Source organism: Sceloporus undulatus, chromosome 10 (assembly GCF_019175285.1).
Source record: "Sceloporus undulatus isolate JIND9_A2432 ecotype Alabama chromosome 10, SceUnd_v1.1, whole genome shotgun sequence".
NCBI classification, from domain to species: domain Eukaryota; kingdom Metazoa; phylum Chordata; class Lepidosauria; order Squamata; family Phrynosomatidae; genus Sceloporus; species Sceloporus undulatus.
Window position 1 is genome coordinate 14,140,634 of NC_056531.1, and position 13,110 is coordinate 14,153,743.

The window sequence follows — 13,110 nt, forward strand, 5'->3', positions numbered from 1 at the left end:
GGAGCCTTGGTGGGCCTATATTAAACCCTGAGGTGTAACCGACAAGATTCCAAAGCTCTGCCAATGCAAACAAGGCCTTTTCTGGTGGCTGAGCATTTCAAGGTGTGTCTTGGAACTGGCACTTTCTTAGACGAAGAAGAAGAAGAAGAAGAAGAAGAAGAAGAAAGGGAGGGAGAAAGGTCAGTGTCCTTTGGACTGAGGGCCCCTTGTCTGGCGGTTGGTCTTCTTGAATTCACTGTCTGTTCTTCTTGTTCCCTGCCTTCCCAAGCAGCCAAGATCTGGGCCTTGAGGTCCACTTCACGACATACTTTCCGTTAGAAAAAGGCCAACCTCTGCCAAGTACAAATAGGGGAAGAGAAACTGAGGCACCTCGGTATATTGCACCAGACTCAGAACTTGGCAAAGGTCTGGCCATAGATGAGGACTTCAGGGTTGTGGCTATGCCATGGGAGAGCACTCTCGCCAGTGTCGGGATTCCGATATTCCCAATTCCCTAACAAGATTTCATTGCGTTCCTGCAACGTAGCTTTGCTTTGTTTGTATTGATTTGGACTTATCTGCTCCCCTGCGGTCTTGTGCTGTAGAGCAGAAGAGTAGTTTAATAAAAGAATGCAATGCAAAGTAAAGAGGGATGACATCCCCCCCCCTTCCTTAGGTTCATTATGAAAATTCCCTGTTATTTTTATAGCTATGGGAATGGCTGCACGCACACATTGGGGCCATCTCCTCCGTGTCGCATAAATATCATCATGATACGCAAATCCTCCCTGCAGGAGAGCAACATTGTCAACTGGTCAATGACTAGGCACCGTTGCACAATGTGCCATAGGTGTTACACAACCACAGGGCAACCTATAGGGTGCCACAACCACAGTGCCCCGTGGAAACTTGCAATGCGCAAGGCACAACCACAACATGCAGTGTGCAAGGTACAATCACAAGGAGAAATAAACCCTGCTCTGGTGAGCCAAAGGGTGCGCTAACACTAGAAAGAATGGCGTTTGACACCACTTTGACCGCAGGGATGGCTCCATAATACAGAATCCTGGGATGTGTAGTTTGGTGAGGCACCAGCACTTGTTGGCAGAGGCAGCTCAAGAGCTTGTAAAATGAAAAATCCCTGGATTCCGTAGGATGGAGTTGCAACACTGAAAGTGGTGTCAAACAACATTCTTTCTACACTGTAGGTGCACCCAAAGTTTGGGAAATGTTGGCACTGTTCAAGTCCCTCAAGCAGCTGAAACTGGAGAACTTTCAGAAGAGGTCTCAGGCCCCAGCCAGCCCCCTTCTGAATTGAGCCCCCCTCCACCCCCCCCCCCCCTTGATGCTTTATGGCCAGGGATGCTGTTTGGTTCCCTCCGGAGACTCTCTTTCACAGCCTGGCTTCTTGGGACTTGGTTCTTCCTCCTCCAAGCCCCTTCCAAAGCGAGGCCTTAAATTACTTTTATCAAGCCATCTGGAACTCATCTTTCCCCATCATGAACTGCGGAGAGTCTCTGGTCAATTACGGCAGATTTGCATATCTGCCATTAATACTTCAGCTAATTGTCCTGAAGCAAGAATGCATGCCGCGTCGCTTTGGCGCTTGCTTCCCCGGCGAAGGTTACAAATGACAGACACTGACGTACATGTGAGAGAGAGAGAGTGGTGCACAGAGGGTTCACTCCTTGTCATATTTTGTGGGCTTCTGGGGGGCTGAGCCAAGACATTTGGGTGCCCGAGGTGGACATGGTGATATTCCCACCCTGGTCCAATATGACCCCCTAAATCTTATTTCAACACTAGTGAAATAGCACATGCTCCCCAAATGTCTGGAAAGATTCAAAATGAGCTCCATTGTACCTCCACAAGCACCCAGAACCTGGTACATCCCCCCACCAAAGACTTCTGTTTGCCTCTGTGGACCTTCTCAAAATGGTGGCTGCCATGTCCATTCCTAACACCATTTTGCGAGGGACTCCAGAGGAAAATGGAGGTATCTGGGTTTGCCAAGGGGATCTCCAGAGAGCGTCAAGGGGGGAATGGCTCCTGTCTTCATGCCCTTGCCCACCCTGGGCTAAGAGGTGCAGTCTTTGGGAAAGTGACTGCAACTCCTAGCATCCCTGCAGGAGTCTGGGAGATGCAGTCCGAACAAATTGTTTTTCTGAGCTCTGAGAAAGATCTGGTAGCACACACGCTTCTGCATCCTCCCCTAGACTACGCTGCCATCCCCTGCCATCTGATGTCCAAGGCAGTTGTTGACTGGTAGGGTCAGTCCTCTGGTGCCCCAGCAAAGTCCCATTCCCAGAATTACCTAGCACTGAGCCATGGCAATGGAAGTGGTATCAAACCAGGTTATTTCAGCAGTGGGGATGCAGCCAGTGAGGTCCTTAAGGAAGAGAGAAAATAAGTTAGCCTCACAAGAATTTCCTAAATCTTTGGGAGGTTCAACAGCCTCTGCACCCATACCACCCCAGCCTTCCGTGGAATTTCTGCCAGTCTCACACCGCCACCAAAGGCACTCGGGCCTGGTCAAAATTGGCCCGCTTTGCTCTTGCCAAGCAGGGGACGTGTTCAAAAATGCCAGCCGATGTGCCCCCTGCTAGCTGCCCTTCCACTTGGGAAAAAACAGGTCCCCCTCCCCAAGTGTTTTGCCATAAACTTTACACTTTGGGGCGCCGGACGTGTGTGAATGATGACATGTGGAAGCAAAATTAAAACATTTATTTATACGCCATGCTGTCTGCCCTCACAATATTTTTTACTTAATCATCTCAGGACAGATGGTGGAACATGAGGGCCCATTAAACTAATAGCATTCCGTGTCTCCCATTTATTTTCTTCGGAGTTATTTTGGGGACTTTTGTCATTGTTTGAGTCTTTGCTGGGAGATGGGGAGGCGAGGGGAAAATAAATCAGCCGACGTGAGCGGCAAAGGCGTTGTGCGACGGAGAGAGTCACCTCGGCGGCCTCCATTTCCAATGGCCACGGGGAGTGGGAGAACGTGGCATTCATAGTGACACATCATGTTTTCTGTTGGGGTTTTAACACTTTCCCAAAAATGCTTCGGACTTGTGGCAAAAGAGCAACAACAAGAGTGAAGGGGGATTGGGCCGATTCCTCCCTCCCAGGCAGCCCATAGCAAATCCAAATATGTCTGTTTTCCTCTTTCGTCCCTCTCAAAATGGCACCCAGAATTGGAATCACCTTCCTTCCTGCCTTCATTTTGGGAGGGACTGCAGAGGAAAATGGAAGTTTTGAGGGGCAGTACAAGGTGCAAGCAGGGCTGTGGGTAGTGGTGGTGGTGGTACAACAAACTACAGTTTCCAGAATGGCACAGCATGTAGCCATGGCAGTTAAAGCGGTGCCAAACCATTTTCCTATGCCATTGTATTTAATGGGACTTGAGCATGCATTTCAGTATCCACGGGGGTCCTGGAACCAAACCCCGAAGGATACCAAGGGCCCACTGTATTGTCCTTTAAAATTTTTTAAAGGGTTTTAACTTTACAGATTGCTCTTTATTTCTGACTTACGGTGACCCTACATCAACCCTATCATGGGCTTTTCTTGGCAAGTTTCTTCAGGGAGATTGGGAAATGCCAATGTTCCTGTCATGTTTCATGGTTGTTTTTCCTCTGGAAACATCACACACCCTCCAACTGTTCAGATTTGGTCAGATCATGCCCAACAAACCCTCTGCATCCCCACTCTTCCAGCTGCTTTGAAAAAGTCCCGGTTTCTCTCTCCTCTTCCCCCTTCATCCTCAGCTTACTGCAAATGGTTGCAAAGTGAATTCAAAGGCCAAAAGATGTTTGCACTGAACTGATTCAGCAGGAGAGAGAAACTGGGACTTTTTAGAAGTAGCTGGAAAAAGTGGGAATGAATGGATTCATTGAGACTGACCTTTCCAAATCCAAACAGTCGGAGGGTTCCAACGGAAAAACCACCATGAAAAACAACCACGAATCTTGAAAACGGAGACCATGGAAGACAGCCACGAATCTCCTTGCCCTTCCCCGCAGGCTCAAGCAAAAGCAGACTGCTGCGGCGTCTCCCGGGTTGTGCCTTCTTTCTCATTTGTAACTTTTGCCCACAGACTGATACGGCTCAGCCTCATGTTTCCTCGTTTTCATGGGTGAAACGTTGGAGGGAATGAGAGCAACTCATTTCATGTGACTGTTTCTTCTCTTCTGGGTGATCCGCCGCATCTAATGATTTTGTCGTTTCAATTCTGGGACAGGGAAATTTTCAATTTATGGGTCGGAGCATTACTTTGCTTCATAAAAGGAAAAGCTGAAGGGATGGAGCCAAACAAACAGGCCTTTTTATTCCTCTCTGGCCCTCTCCAATCACCGTCAGTTAAACAGCTCTTGAAGCTGTTAAAAGCAATCCAAAAAAAGCTCTTTTTTTTCCTGAAAGCCGCCATTCTTCGTACTTTTTTTTTAAAACAACCCCGAAGATTTGCATTTTCCATTTGCTAAACCTTTCAGGCTTAGCAGCTCAAAACCGAATCACCTTTGCATTCTTCTGATGCAGAAAATCAAAGGCAAAATAACAACAAGAAGTCTGGTTTGGGAGTATGGTTAACCTAAAGGTAACTGATTATTATTATTATTATTATTATTATTATTATTATTATTATGTATTAAATTCATCTGATTCTTGAGGGAAAGCGGCATTGCCTAGAGCCGAAAGGAACGTCAAGACCGAAAATTGTCCCACTGAACATTTGCACGCAACATCACCAAATGATTTTGCAAAGGCCAAGTGGTCTAGCCCCTTGGTTGAGTTTGAGCTGCTGTGACATTTTATAATGCACATTGCATAATATAATCAATAATATTATTTATTAATGCCCTTTGACACCTCTTTCCTTGCCACGGCTCCATCTTATGAAATCCAGGGATTTGGAGTTTCTTGCGACACCAGAGTTCTCTGGCAGAGAAGGCAAAATCTTTCACAAAACTACACATCCCAGAATTCCATAGGTGTTCCCAGAAGTGGGGCTCCAACCTATGGCATCCTGGGATTTATCATTTAGGAAGGAACTTAGAAAAACTCTTTACAAGAAAGCTAGACTCCTCTTACAATCCAAGAAAGCCTGTTTTGGAGTGAGGGCAAAGTTTCCAGCCTTCAACCTGAAATATGAAAACTTCAGAATGTTACTTTTTGGACTACAACTACCAGGGTATCCCAGACCCCTTGCCCCAGATTTTGGCAAAGGGATTCTCGGTGCCGCAGTCCAAAAAGTGGATGTTGTCCAGCTTTGTTCTGAATAGGCCGGTGTCCATATGCCGGAACAAGATCCATGAAATCTGTCTCCTCTTTTGCATTATTTACAAGACAGACCTTTTCTAAGCTCCTGAAACCTTTATTAAGGCTTCTTGAGACCAAAGCAATTCACACTGGGTTGCTCCACTTGCGCCGTTGCCAAAGATATTTCTTGTCCAGAGCTGTGATCTGACTGCATTATGTCTTGAACGAGGAGCTAGTTTTCAAAGCGAGGGGTGCTTGCGAGACCCATGGTGCCATACTTTCCCAAATGCCTTCCTGAGACCCTTGCATGTCTTCTCTAGGAGGAGCTTTCCTCTTGTGCTCTTGAGTTTTCCAGTCCTTGAAAAGCTGAAAAGTTTGTGCTTCTGGCCATCCAAAGCGTAAACCAAGACTTAGGGCCTTGGTAGCCAATGGGTCCCATCTGAGTGGCAGGGTCTCTTCCAACTCTATGATTCTATGATTTCAGTTCATTAGGAAACATGTGGAAGGAGCTGTTCAAGGTGTTGAGCTCCGTCTCCCCAAATAAATCTGTGCTGGCAGTGGTGATGGTTGTCCACCGGTCCCACCACTGCCCCCAAATGTGGGGACCTTCTAGATGCTCTTTGGGGGTCCTATGCTGAGACTTTATCAGTCTAATCCCACCACTGAACACTACTACCTTGACTATGGGGTCAGGGCAGACAGGTGGAAGGGTCAAAGCAGCCATCTGAATTGTCCCGGCGAGGGGTAGAAAACCAGAGAGAGACTGAGAGTTCGGAGATGAGAGGAGAGTTGCCTCAGGCCCTCCGTAGCAGAGGCAGACTGCCATTTGAAATAACAGATGGGGCTGAAATCATGAATTCTTTGGTCACTAGGCCTCAGACCTCCTTCACATTTCCTTACCGTTTTCCTTTTTTCCCCTTTGATTCTAGGCCGAGTTTTCTTGTTCTGAAGCTGTGGCACTGAATGGCAGTTTGTTGAACAAAGTTCCCAGTCATTGCCTTTCTTCCACTGGAAGGTCCCTGGGTACCTTTCCATTCTCTGGCAGAAAAAGACGGCGACCCAGCATCTTCCATTCCAGTCAGGAACGACCCGCTCCATCATATGAAAAGCTGGCGAGGGAAGCCACGTCGGCCGATCAGTTTTCAGACCTCTTTTGAAGCCCCTCGCTTTCTCAAACATGATCCCTCTACCTGCGGTGTCTCTTGGTCCCTCTCTTGCGGCATGTTGAGAGGTGACAACAGGGAAACGGGCCCAAACTAAGATGGTCGGAGAAGGGGCCACTTTTCTTCAGAGACAGTCCGACGTTGCAAAGAAGAGAATGCACCTTCCTTTCCCAGCGTTTAGGCCTTTGGGACCATCGGAAGAACCGTGAAGTGTCTCTCATTCCAGACCGTGGTGTATTTGATTCCCGGAACTCCGTCTCAGAGGTTGCAACAACTAAGCATTGTCTGTCTTGGATGTTGTCGTTGGTACCCACTCTTCTTGCATTCCCTGGCTTGAAAATTGGTCTTCCAGTGGGGAGTCACCCCTTTTGGCACTGCGGGTTTGCACGCTTGTCCGAGAACGGAATGAAACGGGCATGGCCAAGCTCTTGCTGAAATTCCAACGGTATTTTCGGCGGAAACCAATCCGCTTCTTCATGCTGATCGCTCTCTACTTGACAGCTGGGAGTCTGGTCTTCCTCCATGCCAGCTTCACGGGACAGACCCGCGTCCCTGAGAATGACCCCAGCCCCAATGATCGGGCAGGGGTTGGGACGGACGTCCAGCATTTGGGGACGGTCCCACTTGCCAGGGAACTGAAAGAAACGCCGGACACTTTGACAACAGCCCGCAGGTACGGCTCTTGGTTTAAGAGTCCTGCCAAAGACTTGCCAGGGAGAAACAAAGTAGGGGACTATGGCGGGACGTGGAGTAGAGCCCTCAAAGGGAGGAACATTCGCGAGAAGGAGGAAGACCGAGGTAACTTTTCCTTGGAGTGCTGTGCTGGAAGAGAAAAATGTAATTTGAATGATTTGGGGAATGCTAGATGGGGAAGCCTCCAAACCAAGGTCTCTTATGTCTCTCTGGGTGCATCTACACTATACAAATAATGCACTTCAGTACCACTTTAACTGCCCTGCCTCTATTTGACAGCATCTTGGGATTTGGTGAGGCACCAGCACTTTTTGGCAAGGAAGGCTAAAGACCTTGTGAAACTACAAATCCCAGGATTCCAGAGGATGGAGCTTAAATTGCTTAACGTGGCATCAAACCATGTTATTTCTACAGTGTAGATGCACTCTGAGTCAATCCCAGCTACTCCAACTATATTGGTATGGGAAGAAAGGGATAAAATCAGGTGAAAACAAAATGGTGGTTACCAGAGCTGCCTTGCTGGATCCGAACCAGGGCCCAGAATAGTTGGCTGGAATTCACGATGTGTCTATGTAAGTAGACCTATGTCTGTGCGGAATAGAACGGAGCTGTTGCCCAATGTCCATATTTAGCAAGGGGTTGCTGTGATGTTATTACATAGGAGAGCCAGCAAAGTGCCCTTTGTGCATCGGGACCAATGCACACCAAGCACATTGATTGCTCCTGCAGCGCATCACAACACTGGCCAGAGAGGGCCAACACTCATTGGTTAAAGCAGTTGTCTTTTAGGACCACCAGTTCCAGAGTCCTCTATCCAGTCACTGGTCATGCTCTTTGAAAATTCTGGGCACTGCAGTCTCAAAATTCACTTCCCCAAGCCATAGTTTAATATAATCCACAGGCCCAGCCCTATTACAAGTCAGAGTAAACCCTGTCCCTTTAACTCACCCTCACCTGATTCTCTAATGGAATATTTCAAAGAGAAATACATGACTTTGTTGTTGTGTGCCTTCAAATAGCCTGCGACGTACAGTGACCCTGTCATGGGGTTTTCTTGGCAAGTTTCTTCAGAGCGGGATTTCCATTGCCATCTTCTGAGGCCAAGGGAGTGTGACTTGCTCAAGGTCGCCCAGTGGGTTCACATGGCCAAACTGGGATCCAAACCCTGATCTCCAGAGTCCTAGTCCAAATTCCTAGTCATCATGATGAGAAGAGAAGAGAGGAAATAAAGACAAATCTTTGAAAAGGGCCCATAGGTGGACTTTTGCACTCAGAGACTCTTGGGTTCATACCTTGACATCTCCAGTTAAAACCATTTTAGGTAACAGAGTACAATAACATCCAAATTCACAAAACAGGGATCCCTTTATCGGACCAAGCAGAATTGCACAAAACACATGGATGCAAACTTTCAAAGCTCCCCTAGCTACTTCAGGTGTTAAAAATCATCCAGGGGAAAGAAATTCAAAAGTCACATTGCTAGTCATAGGCCTGCATTTTGTCACTATATTGTGGTTGTTTGTACTCAGGTTAGATGGTATGGAGGGGCTTTCATGCCGGCAGGCCTTGCAACAGTTGCAAGCTCCGAGGAGGACCATGAGACACCCATCTCAAACTCCCCGCATGCAGAAATGTAGCAAGCCAGGGCCAAAACTCACCCAGGTAACCCTTTCTGAGTGAAAGGGATGAAGATCCCAGTGGTTGTGATGCTGGTGGTGGGCGCTGAGAGATGTGTGGTTCAGGTCTTCCCAGGAGCCGCAAACCTAATCGTTCTAATCTCCTCTTCCATTTGTTCGGCTGATAGCATCTTTTGACTGGTGACTTATGGGGCCTGTCGCTGGAACGCTTAGCATCTCTGAAGGCCTCATTTACTGCACCTGACAGGACACTCTTTTCTGGAAAAGAGACGATCTCATTGCGGGCGGTGCAGCTTCATTTATTATCGGGCAGCTCTTTCTGCCATCCCGACGCCGATGTTCCCATTAGTCCTGATTTGCACGGCAGCACAGGTCGGGCGACGACTTTCCGAAGTCCCCCAAATTACTCCATGTCACAATGAAGGACAACATTTAGAGGGCAGTCGGGAAAGGGGAAAGAGGCCAGCGACCTGCCAATGGGCAGAAATTGGGGCATGATCAGAGGGGCCAGGGAGGAGGAGAGACTGGCCACAGTCCCCATTGGGGTTGCAGAGGGCAAAGCTCTGTGTGCGAAGTGACACTTTGACTGTGTGACATAATTTCGGCAACGTTGCATAACTGAACAGTCCCTCAAATGGTCAACCTCATGTGCGGGTGCATGCGCAATGGCATCCAGCATCCTGCTGGGAAGGTACAACATCATAAACTGAGTCATAGTGGTGGAGTGAATACAGAATCACAGAATCACAGAATCGTAGAGTTGGAAGAGAAGGGCCATCCAGTCCAACCCCCTGCCATGCAGGAAATCACAATCAAAGCATCCCTGACAGATGGCCATCCAGCCTCTGCTTAAAGACCTCCAAGGAAGGAGACTCTATCACCCTCCGAGGGAGTGTGTTCCACTGTCAAACAGCCCTTACTCTCAGGAAGTTCCTCCTAATGTTGAGCTGGAATCTCTTTTCCTGCAGTTTGCATCCATTGTTCCGTGTTCTAGTCTCTGGAGCAGCAGAAAACAAGCTTGCTCCCTCCTCAATATGACATCCCTTCAAATATTTAAACAGGGCTATCATATCACCTCTTAACCTTCTCTTCTCCAAGCTAAACATCCCCAGCTCCCTGAGTCGTTCCTCGTAGGGCATGGTTTCCAGACCTTTCACCATTTTAATTACTCTCCTTTGGACACGCTCCAGTTTCTCAATGTCCTTTTTTAATTGTGGTGCCCAGAACTGGACACAGTATTCCAGGTGGGGCCTGACCAGAGCAGAATATAATGGCACTATGACTTCCCTTGATCTAGACACTATACTTCTATTGATGCAGCCTAAAATCGCATTGGCCTTGTTAGCTGCCACATCACACTGTTGACTCATGTTCAACTTATGGTCTACCTGGACTCCTAGATCCCTTTCACACGTAGTTTCATTCAGCCAGGTGTCCTCCATCCTATATCTATGCTTTTCGTTTTTCCGCCCTAAGTGCAATACCTTACATTTCTCCGTGTTGAATTTCATTTTGTTAGCTATGGCCCAGTTTTCTAGTCTGTTCAGGTCATTTTGAATCTTGATCCTGTCCTCTGGAGTATTAGCTGTTCCTCCTAATTTAGTGTCACCTGCAAATTTGATAAGTATTCCCCCAATTTTGTCCTCCAAGTCATTGATAAAGATGTTGAATAGCACTGGGCCCAGGACAGAGCCTTGTGGGACCCCACTGGTCACTTCTCTCCAGGATGAAAAGGAGCCATTGTTGAGCACCCTTTGCGTTCGGTCGGTCAACCAATTACAAATCCATGTAACAGTTGCCTTGTCTAGCCCACATTTTACAAGCTTGTTTGCAAGAATATCATGGGGAACTTTGTCAAAGGCCTTACTGAAATCAAGATATACTATATCCACAGCATTCCCTTCATCTACCAAGCTGGTAATTTTATCAAAGAAAGAGATAAGGTTTGTCTGGCATGACTTCTTTCTCTGAAACCCATGTTGACTTTTTGTGATTATGGCATTGCTTTCTAGATGTTCACAGACTCTCTGTTTAATGATCTGCTCTAGAATCTTTCCTGGTATCGATGTCAGACTAACTGGACGATAATTGTTGGGATCCTCTTTTTTCCCTTTTTTGAAGATGGGGACAACGTTTGCCCTCCTCCAGTCTGCTGGCAATTCTCCTGTTCTCCAGGACTTCTCAAAGATTATTGGCAATGGCTCAGATATTACATTTGCCAGTTCTTTTAATACCCTTGGATGTAGTTCATCTGGTCCTCGAGACTTACATTCGTTTAGGTTAAACAGGTATTCCTGTACTATCTCTTTGCTTATTCTGTGCTGAAATGCCTCTTTTCTGTCCTCTGCTCCATTATCCTCAGGTTGAGTTCCCTTTGCATTTTCTGAGAAGACTGAGGCAAAGAAGGTGTTGAGTAATTCTGCCTTTTCTCTGTCTTCTGTTAGCATTTTGCCATCTTCTCCACGCAGTGGCCCTACCGTTTCCTTCTTCTTCCTTTTGCTGCGGACATATCCAAAAAAGCCCTTTTTGTTGTTCTTAACCTCTCTAGTAAGCCTGAGTTCATTCTGCGCTTTAGCTTTTCTGACTTTATCTCTACACAGGCTCACTATTTGTTTGAATTCCTCTTTGGTTATTTCCCCATTTTTCCATTTCTTATACATGTCCCTTTTTAATCTTAGCTCAGTTGAAAGTTCTTTAGTCATCCATCCTGGGTTCTTGAGACATCTCCCATTTTTCTTCCTCATTGGAACTGTTTGAAATTGTGCCTTCAGAATCTCCCTTTTGAGAAACTCCCATCCATCTTGAGCTCCCTTCTCTTTTAGTATTGTTGACCATGGGATCACACCCAGTATTTCTTTAAGTTTACTGAAATCGGCTTTCCTAAAGTCTAGAATGCGTGTCTGACTCTGCCTGGCTTCTCCTTTCCATTGTATAACAAACTCCAGGAGAACATGGTCACTTTCACCTAAGGATCCCACCACTTGCACCCCATTAACCAAGTCATCCTTGTTGGTTAGGATCAGATCTAGAATAGCTGAACCCCTTGTTGCCTCTTCCACCTTTTGGACAATGAAGTTGTCTCCAAGGCAAGTGAGGAATTTGCTAGACCTTGAGGATTTTGTTGAGTTTGACTTCCAGCAAATATCAGGATAGTTGAAGTCGCCCATCACTACTACATCTCTCCTTTCTGAATATAGTAGTGATGTTCTAGAAAGACATCATCCAATTCCTCAGTCTGACTTGGGGGTCTGTAGTATACTCCCACCATAACATCCTTGTTGTTTCCCTGCCCTTTAATTTTTATCCAGATGCTCTCCACCTGGCTTCCAGGATTGATGTCCTGGATCTCTTCACTGATGTAAATGTCCCTGACGTATAAGGCTATTCCTCCTCCTTTCCTGTTTGGCCTATTTCTCTTTAAAAGGTTATACCCCTCTATTTCTACATTCCAATCATGAGACTCATCCCACCAGGTTTCAGTGAGGACTATTATATCATATTTGCTTTGTTGTGCTAGGAGTTGAAGTTCATCTTGCTTATTTCCCATGCTCTGTGCATCATCTAAGCCCATGTGTTCCCTTTACTTGCTGCCTGTGCAAGTTCTTTTGCCTCCCACTGTTGGGTCCTTGCACTGTTTGTCTTGTTCCCTCTCTGTCAGTTTGACTATCTTCTCCAGCCCTTTTGCCTTCCAGAATACTGTGCATGGCCTTGCCCTCCCCCCTCGGCCACCCACCCTCATGCCTAGACCACTGCTGGGGGGGTGCCATTGTGGCCTCTGGACTCTCAAGGCATGCTCCCCAGAAAGGCCTTCAGAGCCCCCCCCCCCCCCAGCAGCCATCACTACTGAAGGACTAATGTTAAAGGTCCTGTGTGGCTGCTGGGTGAGTGGGAAAGGGAGGTGATGCCTTTTCTTGCTGACTCCGCAGTCATGCCAGTCCCTCTGGGTGTGCCATCCCTCTGGGTGAAACCTCCTCAGAGGTGTCACCCAGTGCAGTCGGCACCCCCTTAGTGGTGCCGATGCTTATACCCTCCGGGGTTGTGGGCCTGATTTGTAAAGTAAACCCGTTCCCAATTTTGGGGCCAATTGAGGATTGTAGGTTTTTAAAAACCCTTCCAGGGGCTGCAAGCTTCTCCCCTCTGCTGTAAACATTGGAATAAGCCACAGCAACGAATCACTTTAAAAAAAGAATATAGCCAAGGACTGCTACTGTCTGGGTCCCAGAGTTTGGCTTCTGAACAGGCTGAAAAGGCATCAGTTTGCTTTTGCCCAAGCCTCCTGGGAAGGGCAAGATTGGAGTCTGGTGGCGTCTCCTTCTTTGGAGGTTTTTCAACAGAGGCTGGATGGCCACCTGTCCCAGGGCTTGGGCAATGTCATCATC

The 13,110-nt window shown here is 47.2% G+C and overlaps 2 protein-coding genes across 2 annotated transcripts in view; one reads left to right on the forward strand and one right to left on the reverse strand.

Annotated features, from left to right (window-relative positions):
- HECTD4 (HECT domain E3 ubiquitin protein ligase 4) overlaps positions 1 to 13,110 on the reverse strand; it is a 426,162-nt gene that overhangs the window by 293,512 nt on the left and 119,540 nt on the right. The window lies entirely within an intron of this gene.
- WSCD2 (WSC domain containing 2) overlaps positions 1 to 13,110 on the forward strand; it is a 42,130-nt gene that overhangs the window by 8,056 nt on the left and 20,964 nt on the right. The window contains exon 2 of the mRNA XM_042441413.1: positions 6,168 to 7,199. Coding sequence (XP_042297347.1) covers positions 6,818 to 7,199 — 382 coding nt within the window. The 5' untranslated portion in view covers positions 6,168 to 6,817. The remainder of the gene's footprint in view (positions 1 to 6,167; positions 7,200 to 13,110) is intronic.